This window comes from Notolepis coatsorum (assembly GCF_963971535.1).
Source record: "Notolepis coatsorum genome assembly, chromosome: 9".
In the NCBI taxonomy this organism is placed as follows: domain Eukaryota; kingdom Metazoa; phylum Chordata; class Actinopteri; order Aulopiformes; family Paralepididae; genus Notolepis; species Notolepis coatsorum.
This window is the reverse complement of record NC_140173.1, coordinates 103,766,879-103,783,939: the sequence shown is the minus strand read 5'-3', so window position 1 is coordinate 103,783,939 and position 17,061 is coordinate 103,766,879. Positions and strand designations below refer to the sequence as shown.

Sequence of the window (17,061 nt, the reverse complement as noted above, 5' to 3'; positions counted from 1 at the left end):
TTTTGAAGGGAGAGACACAGAAGTTCCTTGACCACACCAGATTGAATTACCATAAACATTATCGTCTTGAGGCCGTGCCAGGAAAATGTGTTGAAATAATTGTGGAGCTGTGATAATGTTCCTTCGAACTGCCTCCCCCCCCTCTCTCGCTCTCTCTATCCCCTCCTCATTCTCTTTCCCCTCCTCATTCTCTTTCCCAGTTCTGACAGTTATTGTTCAGGACCCCACCCTGTCATCAGACCAAAAGAAATTCCTTTCTATACGAGGGTTAACCCCTCGTTGGGCGTCCTGTTGTGCTTCTATTTTAATTTAGTTCGTATTCTATTTTATTCTACCCTTTTAATTTGATTCTACCGTAATTGTCCGTCCGTTAATGTCACACCAAAAGCGACCAAATCAAATTCCTTGTATCTGTAAACTACTTGGCGATACCATTCTGATTCTGTCTCTGTTGTCTCCCGTAGGACTTGGTGAATAGCTACCGGTGCTCTTGCCCGCCGGGTTTCGCCGGAGATCACTGCGAGAGGGACCTGGACGAGTGCGCGGGCGCGCCGTGCCTGAACGGGGGGCGTTGCCAGGATGCAGTGAACGGATTCCAGTGCCTGTGTCTGGCCGGCTTCTCGGGCAACCTCTGCCAGGTGAGACATGATCAGCACACCACAACACCACCCGTTTAGCACAGCACAACACAACAACACCACCCGGTTAGCACAACACAACATCACCCGGTTAGCACAACACAACAACACCACCCGGTTAGCACAACACAACACCACCCGGTTAGCACAACACAACAACAACACCCGGTTAGCACAACACAACAACAACACCCGGTTAGCACAACACAACACCACCCGGTTAGCACAACACAACACTACCCGTTTAGCACAACACAACAACACCACCCGGTTAGCACAACACAATACCACCCGGTTAGCACAACACAACACCACCCGGTTAGCACAACACAACAACAACACCCGGTTAGCACAACACAACACCACCCGGTTAGCACAACACAACAACACCCGGTTAGCACAACACAACAACACCACCCGGTTAGCACAACACAACACCACCCGGTTAGCACAACACAACACCACCCGGTTAGCACGCAGCAGCTCGGGTTTCTCTCGCTCTCTCTCCCCCCGTGACTCATGGCTGGTCGTGAGGAACGGTTTCTCTACTCCTCCCTCTTAAATGGCTGTTGTTCCACAGTCCTCCCATTTAAAAAGGCAGTTGCTTTGTTGGAAGTTGCTCCTGGCTACAGTGGGATACATTCCTCTGCACTGGAGCCCAGACTCACAGGACGGCTCCTATGTCTGTGTGTTATCCACCCCCTCCCCTCCTCCTCCTCCTCCTCCTCCTCCTCCTCCTCCGAGGGCTGTGCGTGTGCTGTTTCCTGGCACAGGTCAGCGGGGAGGATGCTGTGGGTTGAGCTCTGTTTAGTGTAGCAGAAACCATGCAAGTTCTCTGGTTCGACATCTAATACCTTTCCTCCTCCCTCCTCAGCTGGATATCGATTACTGTCTGCCCGGTCCGTGTCAGAACCGAGCACCCTGCTTCAACCTGGCCACCGACTACTACTGCGCCTGTCCCGACGACTACGAGGGCAAGAACTGCTCTCACCTCAAAGACCACTGTCGCACCACCACGTGCAAAGGTATGTCCAACGCCCCCCCCCCCCCATATACGTTTAATGCCCCCCGTCTAACCCTAACCCCTGCAAGCTCCATCCTCTTCTTTGTGTTTTCCCAGAAGCTTTGTGTGACGGTGGTCTGCACTGCGTGCAACAGTCAGGCCGTTTGCCTGAATGCTTTACCCACGTGTCCCAGGGGAGAGCAGTAGCTACACCTCAGTTTAGAGGGGAGAGCAGTAGCTACACCTCAGTTTAGAGCAGTAGCTACACCTCAGTTTAGAGCAGTAGCTACACCTCAGTTTAGAGCAGTAGCTGCAGCTCCTTATCAACATGTGTCCCCTCCTGCTCTTGCTCCTGCTCCTCTTCCTCCTCCTTGTCCACCACCCCTTTACCTTCCTTCTGCTCCTCTTCATCCTCTTCCTCCTGCTCATCACCCTCTTCCTCCTCCTCTTCTTCCTCCTCTTCCTTCTCCTTGTCCTACTTTCTCCTCTTCATCCTCTTCCTCCTCCCTCCCTGCATCAGCAAAGCTTTTCCAACAATCCTCCTGAGTTCCCTGAAAATCTGGCAAAAAGCTGATAGCGCTGTGTGTGTTCTTGGTAATGACTTGGTGGGTTCCCCCTTTTCTCTCTCTCTCTCTCTCTCTCTCTCTCTCTCTCTCTCTCTCTCTCTCTCTCTCTCTCTGTGTGTGCTCATTTCTGTGTGTGTGTGTGCATGTGTGTACGTATTTGTGGACCAACCACGGAGCCAGATACAATAGACTGTGATTCTCCTGCTCTTGGCAGGAGTGTAGTGTTTACAGGAGAGCAGATCCTGGATCAGACGGAGAGGGAGAGGTTTCACAGCAGTGAGACGAATCAGTCCGAGTTGGTTATGAAAACAACTTATTGATGTGTCCTCTCGTATTGGTGTGTCCTCTCGTATTGGTGTGTCCTCTCGTATTGGTGTGTCCTCTTATTGGTGTGTCCTCTTATTGGTGTGTCCTCTTATTGGTGTGTCCTCTCTTATTGGTGTGTCCTCTCTTATTGGTGTGTCCTCTTATTGGTGTGTCCTCTTATTGGTGTGTCCTCTTATTGGTGTGTCCTCTTATTGGTGTGTCCTCTCTTATTGGTGTGTCCTCTCTTATTGGTGTGTCCTCTTATTGGTGTGTCCTCTTATTGGTGTGTCCTCTTATTGGTGTGTCCTCTCTTATTGGTGTGTCCTCTCGTATTGGTGTGTCCTCTTATTGGTGTGTCCTCTCTTATTGGTGTGTCCTCTCTTATTGGTGTGTCCTCTTATTGGTGTGTCCTCTTATTGGTGTGTCCTCTTATTGGTGTGTCCTCTTATTGGTGTGTCCTCTTATTGGTGTGTCCTCTCTTATTGGTGTGTCCTCTCTTATTGGTGTGTCCTCTCTTATTGGTGTGTCCTCTCTTATTGGTGTGTCCTCTTATTGGTGTGTCCTCTTATTGGTGTGTCCTCTTATTGGTGTGTCCTCTTATTGGTGTGTCCTCTTATTGGTGTGTCCTCTTATTGGTGTGTCCTCTTATTGGTGTGTCCTCTCTTATTGGTGTGTCCTCTCTTATTGGTGTGTCCCCTCTTATTGGTGTGTCCTCTCTTATTGGTGTGTCCTCTCTTATTGGTGTGTCCTCTCTTATTGGTGTGTCCTCTCTTATTGGTGTGTCCTCTCTTATTGGTGTGTCCTCTTATTGGTGTGTCCTCTTATTGGTGTGTCCTCTTATTGGTGTGTCCTCTCTTATTGGTGTGTCCTCTCTTATTGGTGTGTCCTCTCTTCCATCACATTCCTTCACAGGGCTGTTGTTCAGACAGCGGTTCCAGACGAACGAAGCAAACCTTTATGTTGTGAAGTGTCTTGTTTGTTGAAGCGCATTGTGTTTAGTCATCGTCTTCCCACCCGGTGGGTGTCCTCTTTTTCTTATATATTTTTTCCTCTCCCACGTTGGCAGTGATTGACAGCTGCACGGTTGCCGTGGCGTCCAACAGTACTCCCGGAGGAGAGCGCTTCATTTCGTCCAACGTGTGTGGGCCCCACGGACGCTGCCGGAGCCAAGCGGGGGGCCAGTTCAGCTGCGAGTGCCAGGAGGGCTTCAGAGGCACCTACTGTCACGAGAGTAAGAACCCAACCAGCATGGAGTCCCACAGGGGTTTCCCAACCTGGGGCTCACCACCCCATTTGGGTTCTGTCATTTTTAAGTTTCAAGTTTTGTTTTATTTGTCACATATAAGGTACATTACAGTGAAATGCTTGGTTCTGTATGAGCATCCTGAGATTGTGCTTCATACAATAAAACAAGTAAAAAGAATAAAGACCAAACACGATACAAAATAAACATTGTACAAAACTAAAGTACAAAATGCAACAAAATGCAAAAATGAGGTAGAGATGTAGTGCAAATCTGTGTTTTATTACTGGATCTTGTAAACGGGTCACAGTGGACCAGTAATATCATGCTTTTCCAGTGTTTTACCTGCTCGGTCACATAAACTATCCTCAAACGGGCAGAATTCTCAATCCACCTTTTGACCATACTCTGAGCCATTTAGGAGTAATTCATGTTTTTAGTTTTATGAGAATAGCGCCACCATGAGGCCAGATGACTCTGTACTTCACAGGCCTCTTTGCAATTGTAAAGCAAACATTATTTGTCAAGTTTGGTGGAAATTGTATTTCACAAGTAATTAGTCATTTCCTGTTTACCATGTGTTTTTTACAAACTTGGATTGGATCTGGCGGTCATGTGGTTTGCCCCATCACTTATCTAAATTACACATTTGAAGATGTTAGTCCCCAGATTTCACACAGCAAGTCTGGTGAGAATCAGGTAACAGGCGAAGAAGAGTAAGGACAAAGATGTTGTTCCAATAATTCAAGATGGCAGACTTGTTGTGCACGAGTAGACGCACCTCAGGACACCAGCTTCATGACTGGGACCAACAGATCAGTAGATAAACTCATTTTTAAATTAAATGTTCGGCCTGGCGGTGAAAAGAAACCACTTTCTTTTGAAAGTGGTTGCCAATAGTTACAGGTAGCCATATTGGAAGAAGGAGAACTCCACAAATGTTCCATGCAAGACCTTTTTATTCAAGTATTCTTTTCATTCTGTTGACCAGGAAACGTACAATGTGAAAGACATTTAAATGCGATGGCCCCCAGTGATAATAACGAAACCTTTTCTTCCTTCTTTCCTTTTTAGATATCAACGACTGTGAGAGTAACCCGTGTCGTAACGGAGGAACCTGCATCGACAAGGTCAGCGTGTACCAGTGCATCTGCGGTGACGGCTGGGAGGGTGACCACTGTGAGATCAGTGAGTAGGGGTTTTTAAACAATGTTTCTATTGGTTTTTCACTGTTACACATAGTTACATTGCCACAAGTTATTTTTTCACAACACTTTTTTGTAGAAGTCGAGCAATCTTGGGTATGTACTTTTAGGCGAATCTTCTGAAAATATGGCTAGGGCTTAAGAGGTTAACATCTCCCTACATTTACATCCACAGTTAGTATGATCATATGACAATAATATGTATACATTCAGTGGTACATCTTAACAAAATAGAACATGCATAATTAAAAAGTTACATCCTTACAACAAATTTAAGAGCCTCCATCCTCTTCCGGGGGCGACCGCTATTTGATTATTTAAGCGTCCCGTCCTGGATTCTCCTCCTGTAGAAGCCCTCCTATATATCCACTCTTTATGTATTCACTAAATGGTTTCCGGATTCCCTCATAAACCTCCAATTAGTTTTTGAAGGTATACGTTATTCTCTCCATTGACATGCATTGTGCCATTATTCTCCATCCAAGCACCGTGCTTGTAGGTGCGTCAAATTCCAGTAGTGGTTATTAGCTCTCTGTCCACACACGGTCGTCTGTCAAACCTCTCCCTCTACACCTGAACCTTGACCAAGGCACTTAACACCCAGCTGCGCCACAGAGGTGCTCGTTAGCCCGCGGTGTCAGACTGTGGTTGTAAGGAGCAGCTCCCAGGTGTGAATGTGTTCTGCGTGTGAAGCAGGGCGTTGCTGAGGAAGAGCTTATGTGCTGAGTGAATCTACTCTGTGTGTATGTGCGTGTGCACTTGTGTATTACGGGTTACACCACGCACTCTCGGATTATTCGCCTCAATTAAATTCATTGTCCCGTTTATAGTTGGTAAATCCCCCCCGAAATCCTACCGATCACTTTCTCTGTTCCATGCAGTTACTAACCAAACTGTTTTAGAACAACACCGTCACCTACATCACAGAGTACACAAAGTTACCAGCCGCAGGCTCAAGGCGTCTGTGCCCTATTAACTCCCCACCCATCGCAGGCTGATAAATCCTCTTCTCTGTGATGCCTCTCACTAGACATTGACGACTGCAGCACCAACCCCTGTCACAACGGAGGAACGTGTCGAGACCTGGTGACTGACTTCTTCTGTGAATGCAAGAACGGCTGGAAGGGCAAGACCTGCCACTCCCGTAAGATCCCCTTCTCCTCTTCCTCCTCTCCTCCTCCTTCCCTCCACACCCACCCGACCTGTGCAGTCTGTCCGTGCAGGCTCGTGGTATGCGCTGATGGCTGTGTGCACTCATAACCCAACCCTCCTGTACATTGTGTGTTTAGTACAAATGCGTCTGTATGCATTCAGGATATTTGCGTGTGTCAATATACCCTTTGCATTGCTTGTACAACTTAAACGACTCTTAATATGTCGATGTCTGCTCCCAGGTGAGAGCCAGTGTGATGAAGCCACTTGCAACAATGGCGGCACCTGCCACGATGAGGGCGACACGTTCCAGTGCAAGTGCCCTCCTGGGTGGGAGGGAACCACGTGCAACATAGGTGAGTCACTGCCTGCGAGGTCGTCACCATGACAATGGGAACCTGGGGTCACCAAAAGCTCAACTTCTCAGACATTAATAAAAAAACAAGCAAACAAAACAAAATGTTGTTCTTTCTCTTCCAGTATGGTAAATGGTGCATTTTATCCAAAGCGCTTTACAATTTGTTCTTCACATTCACTCACCCATTCATCCACCGACGGCGGAGGCAACCATGCAAGGTGCCGACCTGCTCATCGGGAGCAATTAGCTAGTAAGTGTCTTGCTCAAGGACACTTTGACACACTGCCCGGGAGGAGTGGGAATATAACCCAGGAACCTTCCGATTACCAGACGTCCGCTTTACCTCCTGAGCCACTGTCGCCTGCTTGTGGTCACTGATGGCTGCCTCTAACCACTTTCAAATTAAAATGTTGATAGTAGATAAAACTGCGGAAAAGCATGGTATTCCTGTTCCACTGCACAGCATGACATTTCTGTTGACATGGAAACGGTTGTGTCTTCCAGCATGGAGGACAGATGTGCACGCTAAACATTCCGTGGAGCGGCTTCCATTGGTTAGCACACTTAAATGCATGGACTGATTGCTTGTAAGCGTTCAACTTGACAGAAATCATAAAATGGCATTCTAGATAATTCTTTTTTTATCAAGGTTTTTTTATTTGAAGATTGAATTTTTACAGTTGTGCCCACATGGGCCAAAAGAAAAGATAAAATAAAACCCTCCCTCCCCCCGCCCCTATACCAGACAAAATCATTCTTGTATACCTTAGAGCATTTCTTAATCATTGTTTTTCCTTTTACATTTTTTTTTTTTTAAATCACCAGACCGTAGTGAATATATGCATCTATTGTATTCTGCAGATGGAGATAGAGAAATAAGAAAACAATTGAAAAAAGAATATAAAAGAACAGGAAGCTGAGAAACAAGGAGGGTCAGTCAAACCGCCTCTGTCACAGTATCCGCTTCCATATCTTCAAAGAAAGCCAAGAAAGGATCCCAGATATTGTGGAATTTTTCGGTACAACCTCTGACAGTATACCTGATCTTCTCCAGTTTGATATTGGCCGTACACAGTGGCCGTACACAGGTGAACCCGGGTCTTTCCATTTGAACAGTATTAGTCTTCTGGCCAAGAGTGAACAGAAGGCCAGCATTCTAGATTCCCACCATCTAAAGTGGATGTCCATTGGGGCCACTCCGAATATTGCAATATATGGAGATGGCTCTACTATCTTTCCAAATATTTTAGAGAAGGTGTCAAATATGGCTTGCCAAAAGGTGTGTTGCTTTGGACACGTCCAAAACATGTGGAGCAGAGTGGCTGGAGCCTGTCTGCAACGATCACACAGAGGATCTATGTCAGGATATATTTTAGAGAGTCTGTCTTTAGACCAGTGCAGCCGGTGTACAATTTGGATAACAGCATGTTTAAGGCAAATGGAGGAAGAGAAAATTCCCTGTATTATTCTGTCCCATGTGTCTTCTGTGATTGGCTCATCTAAGTCTGCCTCCCATCTGCCCCTAAGGAGATCTAGAGGTGTCAAGTTGCTTCTATTAAGTAATTTGTAAATTCTGCTTATAGCTTGTTTCTGGATCAGTTTACAGTTCAAGATTGAGTCTAAGAGAGAGGCAGGAGGACACAATGGGTAGCAGTCCGAGCTTGAGGTTACAAAGCTCCGGAGCTGTAGATATTTATAGAAGTGTGACCTAGGAATTTTGTATTTCTGTACCAGCTGTTCAAAGGAGGCAAAGTTATCGTCTATATAGAGGTCAGAAAACGTGATCACTCCCCTTCCAACCCAACTGTCGAAGGACCTATCCATCATTGAGGGGATAAACATGTGGTTTCTTACGATTGGTGCAGCTAGCGATAGTTCCTTAACTCATTCCGGGCCAACAGCGCCCTCTGCTGATGGCCCTTTCCGTGCCAACGCTTTATCCAATGGAGAATAGGACTTATTTGCGAGTGCATAAAACATATCAAATACAATAGCAATAGATCTAAATAACACAGTGATCGTCAATGAGTTGCTTCCAGTTAACATGCACGAAACAGATAATTTTTTCATACATACATTTCCATTTTATACCGTGATGAATATCAATATATTTCTAGGGCGTTCTGTCTCATCTCAATAAACTCCAGCAAATCGAGCTTAAATGTATTCCCTTAGAAAGCGTGCCATTTGTCGCTTGATTTATGAATAGTTTTCAAATAAACGCTAAATTATCGATGGTATGTGTCCTCATGCACGAAGAGAAGCGGGGTCTGAAAAATCGCTTCTCCGTACATTGGTCGGTGCGAACCTCACACACACACACACACACGCATGCTCCGATGGCGGAGAAAGGAACATCTGATTACCCCAAGATTTGTAACATAAAGGCCTTACCTCGCATCTGATGTCATGCAAAAAGATTAATCCAATTCCTGATTGCCATTCCAAATATCGATTGCGTCCATTAATCCAACGTTAATAGTCCAAAACACATAATCCAAGCTGCAATAGTATCCAGCTGCATGCCCGAGAAGGGAAACCCGGACCGGAGTTTTTTTTCTGATGCACATACCCAGCCAATCCAATCCAATGATGTGCAATACCATCCGGGAGACGATAGGTGGCGGTATTTGCCCTTTTGCAAGCTCAGACCCATTCCCAACGATAACATCAGGTTGGATGGATGAAAATGAATGGATATCGCTAATAAAAGAAATAACGATTAAAACCAGACTATACTCGTAATTGGCACGGAAGCGATGGCGAGTTAACCCGACTATACTCGTGGTTGGCACTGAATGGGTTAATGGAGAAGGATCTTCTAAATTGGTTCCACACTTTTATAGAGTGAATGACGACTGGATTGCATTCTAGATCATTCTATAGACAAATATTTGATTTCCTTTCGGCAAGCACTGCATCAAATCCAACAGGAAGTCAACTGTAGTTTTAGCCGTTTCCTAGCAACACATCAAACATTCCACTGAAACTGTCCACAGACTGGTTTCTGGAATTGTGTTGCAAGGGAACAGTTTGGACCCAAATTTATTTCCTGTCAACTATTGCCTTAGCAAACCTTTTTTTAGAGTGTAACGTGTGGAAGGGTCACACTACCTCCCCCAGATCCTTCCCTCGCTGTGCAGGCACCCCGACCGAACTGTAGGAGTCGCTGTTTACAACGACCAGGACCCACCCTCGCCGGGTTTCCCACCCGATGACACTGCCAATTGTGTCAGTATGGACGGACGACCAAGCCGGAGGTACCGCAGCTGGATTCGAGCCCACTGTCTCTGCAGTGGTAGACGGGACGCTTAATCTGCTGCGCTACCCGGCCGCACCAAAAAAAATTATTTCTTTAAGTACGTTATTGTTGTCACTTTGAAACCGTCTCTGGACCTTTTGGGTCGAATTGTGTGGCGAGGGAACAGCTCTGGTTCAGGGAACAGCTCTGGTTCAGGGAACAGCTCTGGTTCAGCCGCTGCGACTGGAAACAAACTGGATCCGTTCAGAACACTGAGGTCTGAAACGGTCTGGATTACCATGATACTCTTTCTATCGGTACCACCCAGGCTGGTGATGTGTGGTTTTGACACAACTGGAGACTGGCGCCAGATAGCAGGTGTTGATCTGTCAGATCAGGGTGTGATTCCTAGCAGGTGTTATCCCCTGGCTTGGCTTCTGTCAACAGCCCCACATTTCTCCCTCGCACCCTTCTCCCTCGCACACTTCTCCCTTGCACCCTTCTCCCTGCTCCTATGTTGACTGCTCTTGATCTGCGCTGATAATCCAGAGTTGGTTGAGCACGTTCTCTGATCCTGTAATGAAATGTGGGTTTCCTCCCACACCAGTGGCTCAGGAGGTAGAGCAGTTGTCTGGTAATCCGGATGTACCTGGTTAGATTCCCACTCCTCCCAGGCAGTGTGTCTGAAGTGTCCTTGAGCAAGACGCTTAACCCCTAACTGCTCCCGATGAGCAGGTTGGCACCTTGCATGGTTGCCTCTACTGTCGGTGTGTGAGTGGATGGGTGAAATGTGAGGAACAAATTGTAAAGCGCTTTGGATAAAAGGGATATATAAAATGCACCCAAAATCTCTATATATGCTAGGTATATATGATGGGTACATACTCTTGCCATTACCTTTGAGCAAGGCACTGGCATTAGAACTGAAGTTGCTCTCCAGGGCACCAGGCTGCTCCTAAATGGTTAGGACGGGTTAAATGCAGAGGGTTCATTCCGGCTATATGTAAAATAAATTTACTTGACAAATGAAAGGGGTTGTCATTCTTTCCATAATCATCCTCAGCCAAGAACTCCAGCTGCCTCCCCAACCCCTGTGAGAACGGAGGTACCTGCGTGGTGAGCGGAGACGCCTTCACCTGCGTCTGCAAGGAGGGCTGGGAGGGCTCCACCTGCACCCAGAGTGAGTACTGTTAGGGAAGGGAGGGGGCGGGGGCTCCACCTGCACCCAGAGTGAGTACTGTTAGGGAAGGGGTGGGGGGGGGGGGGGGTGGAGAAGAGGCGAGTGACTAATGTGTTAATACGTTGACAGTCCAAAACATGAAAAAGGAAGCTGCACGCTTCGTATTCCAGATGCAAGATTATGTTATTATTACACAACCAAGGTTTTTTTCTTTAATAGGTGAATCATCGCGTCATCATGGATTAAACAACCTGTGGGATAATAAATCGACCTGCTCCATGTCTCTGTTGAGAGTGTGCGACTCTCTGTTTTCATGTTTGGGATGTGCAAGCTGTGGCAAGCAGCTCTACAAGCTGGAGGGAACACGTATAATGATGCAACTCGGAAGTGGCTTGACTTGAGGTTCATTCAGAAGCATCATAAGAGCACGAAGTATATTATAAGTAATTATAATATACATTTCATAATTAGGGCTGTCTTAAATACTTCGAAGCTTCGAACGTTCGATTCGATGGCACAAGCTTCGAACATTAAAAAAAAATCGAAGTTTAAAAAAAAAATCAAACATTTTTTTTTTTCAGATTATATTTTTTTTACTTCGATTTGTGTGTGTGTGTGTGTGTGTGTGTGTGTGTGTGTGTGTGTGGTGTGTGTGTGTGTGTGTGTGTGTGTGAACTACCCATCCCAGTTAGGACAGCCGAATCCCGTCCAATCTTTCGCCGTCGACTAAAGACTCACTTCTTCAACCATTATCTGAAATGATAAAAAAAAAAATCTAACCGTGACTAACCTTACTGTCATGCACTTGTCCTAATAAATTAACCTACACTGTAACACGCAACGCTTTGATGAACATTGTTACTCAGCTGATAGAGTTGTACCCTTCTTGCTGTCTTGTCGTACAGAACTTGTAAGTCGCTTTGGATAAAAGCGTCAGCTAAATGACTAAATGTAAGTGTGTGTGTGTGTGTGTGTGTAGGTGTGTGTGTGTGTGTGTGTGCGCGCACCTTGTAGAATTCCACACATAAGAAAGAAAGATACTGGGATGAATAAACAAAATAGGAAATAAAATGTAGAAATGCATGCAATACATGAATAAATATGAATCTCCATATATGAAATATAACATTTAGATAAGGTGCTACTGAGATGTTTTGGTGAGTTCTTTGTTTTTTTGTGGAAGTTGCCCTTCTTAAAAATGCATGAACATTCACTGATAATTGGTCTGTAGTGGAGTCTACAAGGTCTACATTGCCGGACCATGTAGAATCCGGACCTTGTAGACTGACATAATTCTGTGCATAGTTTAGTCTACACAGGCCATATTTCAAATAATCAAAATCTTACTTCATTCATCTTAAACATTCTTGATTTGGGGGATTGGTAGTTCCCATGAAATCTGAAGTTGTTCAAACGACAACAGCGATCCACCTTGAATTAAATCACACAGCCGAGTGAAACCTTGTTGGATGCGTCAGTCACGAAAGGGGCTACTTAATTAATTAATCCAACCCACTTTATTTATAGAGCACATTTAAAAACAACAACGTTTACGAAAGTGCTGTACAAGTCCCACAACATAAGATAAAAAAAAAAAAAAAAAATAGAGGTGGGCATAGATTAATTTTTTTAATCTAGATTAATCTATCTGCAATCCTGGATTTCATCTAGATTAATCTAGATTAAAATGGCTCAAAAAAAAAATAAAAAATGCCGAAGGCATTCAAAATATGTGTGTTCTACCCAAATAATGACCAGAAGTAAGTCCTTACTTTTTCTTTCCTCCTTATGTTTCTCAGGCCAGGTGGCCCATTACACCATGAGCCCATCTCCTGTTTCCAAAATGCATTACAGACTGTTTGAAAAAGCTGTTTTGCTATGATAATTGGTAATGAAATATCAAAATAATGTTCAATAAGATGTACTTGTGTTTCATAAGTTGTTTTATTCAGAAGTTAACACAAATAAATAATATTACCAGTACAGTACAGTATCTAGCACTCTCAGGAGCAAAACAGAAAGAATCATTTCAAACTTGAACTATGTGACATGGCTTGAATCAACTGCTCCAGTGGAGTTGCTCAGTGGCCAATGGTGTCAACTGTGGTTGTACTGGGCAGCTCCCAGGTGTGAATGGAACTGTGTGAATGTGAAGCAGGGCGTTCCTGAAAAAGAGCATCTGTGCTCAGCGAACCTACCCTGGGTAAATAAAGGTAAAAAAAATTTTTTTTTTTTTTTTTAGATAAATGCGTTAATTATATTATCACGCGATACTAGTATAGCGTTAACGCAGCACGTTAACGCCGTTAACGGCCCAGCTCTAGTTTTTTTCAATGGCTGATGTTGATATTTAGAGAGCAGGGCGGCTGGTGGATGCTATGTTATTTTTGCATCTGATTTAAAATACAACAATATAATAATAACAAATGAGATATAAAATTGCTGAATTTAATGTTAGCTATATTAGCTAGCTAGCTTCCGGTTGATGAACGCTAGGCTTGCTAACATTATGATCGCCAACAAAAAAAAGATCGGAATCAATCGAACCGTACCGTTACAAGGATGCTTGTCGATGGGCCACATGGGCTTGTCGTCCGATTATCTCAGAAACCCAGATATTGGCCCGATTTAATCACCCAGCCAGTCTATAGAAAAGTCACCAAAAGACATGCTACAGAATCCCTGGTCCTACGAGGACATGTCCTCCTGGTCACCTGGCCATGCTACAGAATCCCTGGTCCTACCAGGACATGACGTTAGTTGTTGAAAAGTTGTTTTGGGGGCAAATGTGCAGGTAGAAACCATGAACAGGTGAACGGTGGCAACATATTAAATGGATGCAGAGCAGAAATTCTATGACGTATTGAAATGGGTACCAGCCCGTTACTTCACTGTTGCTGTTCATGAGACTGAGAGGGAAAGGAGATTTAAACTGAGGAAAGTGGAGACAGATGTTCCCCCCCACCCCTCTCTCTCTCCCTCTCTCTATGTCTCTCTCTCATCCAGACGGTGACATGTCTGCTTGTTCTACAGCTCTGTTCCATTTCCCTGACTTTCCCTGGGATTCCTGCCCTTATGTTCGCTGCTCTCAAAACATTAACTCCCCTCCACATGTATGACGGGGAGAGGGAGAGAGAGGGGGGAGAGAGAGAGTCTGCGAGGTTGTGGTTTGCTCTGTGTAGTTAATAGGGCAGAGGAATCGGTCGGCATGGAGCCTGGGTCACGGCAAGCTCTGTTGTCATCCGTCCTCAGCGCTCACACGCGTGTGAAGTATTTAACTAACTCTCTCTCTCTCTCTCTCTGCCTCTCCCTTCTTCACTCTCTCCATCCCACCCTCTCTCTCTCTTACCCTCTCTCTCTCACCCTCTCTTTCTCTCCATCTCTCTTTCTCCTCTCTCTCTGCCTCTCCCTTCTTCACTCTCCTTCTCTCTCTCTTTCTCTCTGCCTCTCCCTTCTTCACTCTCTCTGTCCCACCCTCTCTATCTCTCTCTCTCTGCCTCTCCATTTTTCACACTCTCCTTCCCACCCTCTCTCTCTCTCTCTCCCTGCCTCTCTCTCCTTCCCACCCTCTCTCTCTTTTTCTCTTTTTTTTCTCTTTCAGATACCAACGACTGCAGTCCCCACCCATGGTAAGTGAAAGCCAAACACCTCCCCGTAGATTCAGAGAGGCATAAACAAGGTAGTTTCTCACCTGCAGGCTCTCTCTCTCTTTTCCCTCTCTCTCTCTCTCTCTCTCTCTCTCTCTCTCTGCTGGGAAAGGCAGGCACACACCCTTCCCTGTCATTCCTGGGGTGCAATCAGCAAAAAGCCCTCTATTGTGAACTCCCAGCCCTTTTTGACTGTAGCTGAAACCACACAGCGATAGAGCTCGCTGCTGATCCCCGTACATACATACCATTAAAGAGAAACTGGTCTGATTGCCTCAACCGAGAAATGATTATTATACGGTCTTTTTTTTTTAAGGGAAAATTCCAGCCCAAACTCATTTTAACGTGAAGTGTAAATGGCATGGTGTGCGTCAGTGCGTGGCCTGTGGCTCTCCCGCCTGCTCTAATGCTGAACCCACTGTGACCTCTTCCTGTCTCCTCTCTGTCTCTTATCTCTGACCCTCTCTCTCTCTGCACAGCTACAACAGCGGGACGTGTGTAGACGGGGACAACTGGTACCGGTGCGAGTGTGCCCCGGGCTTCGCCGGTCCAGACTGTCGGATCAGTGAGTATTAACCCTCCCCTCCCCACCCTTGTGTCCTCTCTGATCTCTAGACTGAGCCATGGGTTACAGCGGTCCCAGGCTGAGGGACGGTCTCACACACGCACGCTCCAAATGGAAGGTCTAGCCAACCAATTATCTCTTGCTTTGGGCATCGGGCCAGGCCCCAGCCATGTCACTGGGCCGGGCCTCGCTCTCTACTCCTCTCGCTGTTCTCCCTGGGGGGAAACGGGCTTACCAGGCCAGCAGCTAATCAGCCTTGCTCTGACACTGATTACTCAGATTGTTTTCCCTCTTAAAGGCTTTCAGATGGCCTGCATTCTTTCCCATCGGGGAGCCTTTGTTCTGCTAAGTCCGGCCTTTAGCTCCTGCATACCTGCTAATGATGCTGCTTTAAATACAGGCTGCTTTAAATACAGGCTGCTAATGATGCTGCTTTAAATACATACCTGCTAATGATGCTGCTTTAAATACATACCTGCTAATGATGCTGCTTTAAATACATACCTGCTAATGATGCTGCTTTAAATACAGGCTGCTAATGATGCTGCTTTAAATACAGGCTGCTAATGATGCTGCTTTATATACAGGCTGCTAATGATGCTGCTTTAAATACAGGCTGCTAATGATGCTGCTTTATATACAGGCTGCTAATGATGCTGCTTTAAATACATACCTGCTAATGATGCTGCTTTATATACAGGCTGCTAATGATGCTGCTTTAAATACAGGCTGCTAATGATGCTGCTTTAAATACAGGCTGCGGCCGCCGTCCCACAGGCTCCCTTTAAAGTTATTTCTTATAGGGAGGTGTAGTGGTTACGTCATTGCTGTTTCCGGCCGGTCCACCTCGCAAAATTGCAACGCATTTCCCCATTGCCCATTTCTAAATCGTCTCGTTTAAAACAAACAAAGCATGAACATTTGCATGGTGTACCTTTCTGTGTGTATTCATCCACAATCTATAGCTCAACATGAAAATATTCGCAATAATCGTGAAAAAAAGAAATCGCAGAATTTTTTTCCGACAAAAAATGCTTAAACAATAATGTTAGTGATAGAAGGGAACTCATTTTGTGCAAAAATGGAAAGCTTTTCAATGTTCATAAGGCAGAATTGTTACAATAGCCGATAATCCATTTTCCCAATGATAAATCCCTATACGGGTGGACCTCGCGGGCGGTCCAAAGTGACGTCAGACTACACCTCTCTATTAACCGCTGCGTGGGTCGTGGGTTCAGATGACACACGTGACTTAAAGTTATCTCTTATTAACTGCCGTGTGCGTTGTGGGTTCAGATGACACACGTGACTTAAAGTTATCTCTTAACTGCTGTGTGCGTTGTGGGTTCAGATGACACACGTGACTTAAAGTTATCTCTTATTAACTGCTGTGTGCGTTGTGGGTTCAGATGACACACGTGACTTAAAGTTATCTCTTAACTGTTGTGTGCGTTGTGGGTTCAGATGACACACGTGACTTAAAGTTATCTCTTATTAACTGCTGTGTGCGTCGTGGGTTCAGATGACACACGTGACTTGAGTGAGTTTGGCTCAGGAGTTTGGATTTGATTGAATGTTGACCGCCGTTCATCTTCTTTTAACTGCAACGGAGCGCTTATCCAATAAGAGGCCGTGCTCTGCGTTTCCCATGCAGATACTATGTATTCATACCAGCCCACAGGCATGTCAGGCAAGCCCTCTGCAAATAGATTTCCACACCTGAGATGCTGAGTTGAGTTATACTTTATTAATCCATATGGTGAAATGATTCTTCTGCATTTTAATGTGAAATTTTCAAACATTTAAGCAAAATAATTAGGACTCATAATGATACTACGATGGATTGGGGATGGACTGATATCTCCTTTTGTTTACTGTCGATTGGGAACCGATATCCCAATACTGATGACCCTATCTTAGCCTGGTATCGGACCGATATCTCAATACTGATGACCCT

The 17,061-nt window shown here is 45.4% G+C and overlaps 1 protein-coding gene across 4 annotated transcripts in view; it reads left to right on the top strand.

Moving 5' to 3' along the window:
• jag1b (jagged canonical Notch ligand 1b) overlaps nt 1-17,061 on the top strand; it is a 124,314-nt gene that overhangs the window by 89,254 nt on the left and 17,999 nt on the right. For all 4 annotated transcript variants that reach the window (XR_014620107.1, XR_014620108.1, XM_084321790.1 and 1 more), the window contains exons 12-20: nt 465-638; nt 1,513-1,663; nt 3,580-3,744; nt 4,831-4,944; nt 5,992-6,105; nt 6,356-6,469; nt 10,776-10,892; nt 14,494-14,521; nt 15,019-15,104. Coding sequence is in view for 2 of the 4 variants with exons in the window: in XM_084321790.1 (XP_084177916.1) it covers nt 465-638; nt 1,513-1,663; nt 3,580-3,744; nt 4,831-4,944; nt 5,992-6,105; nt 6,356-6,469; nt 10,776-10,892; nt 14,494-14,521; nt 15,019-15,104 (1,063 nt within the window). In the remaining 2 variants the exon portion in view is untranslated. The remainder of the gene's footprint in view (nt 1-464; nt 639-1,512; nt 1,664-3,579; nt 3,745-4,830; nt 4,945-5,991; nt 6,106-6,355; nt 6,470-10,775; nt 10,893-14,493; nt 14,522-15,018; nt 15,105-17,061) is intronic.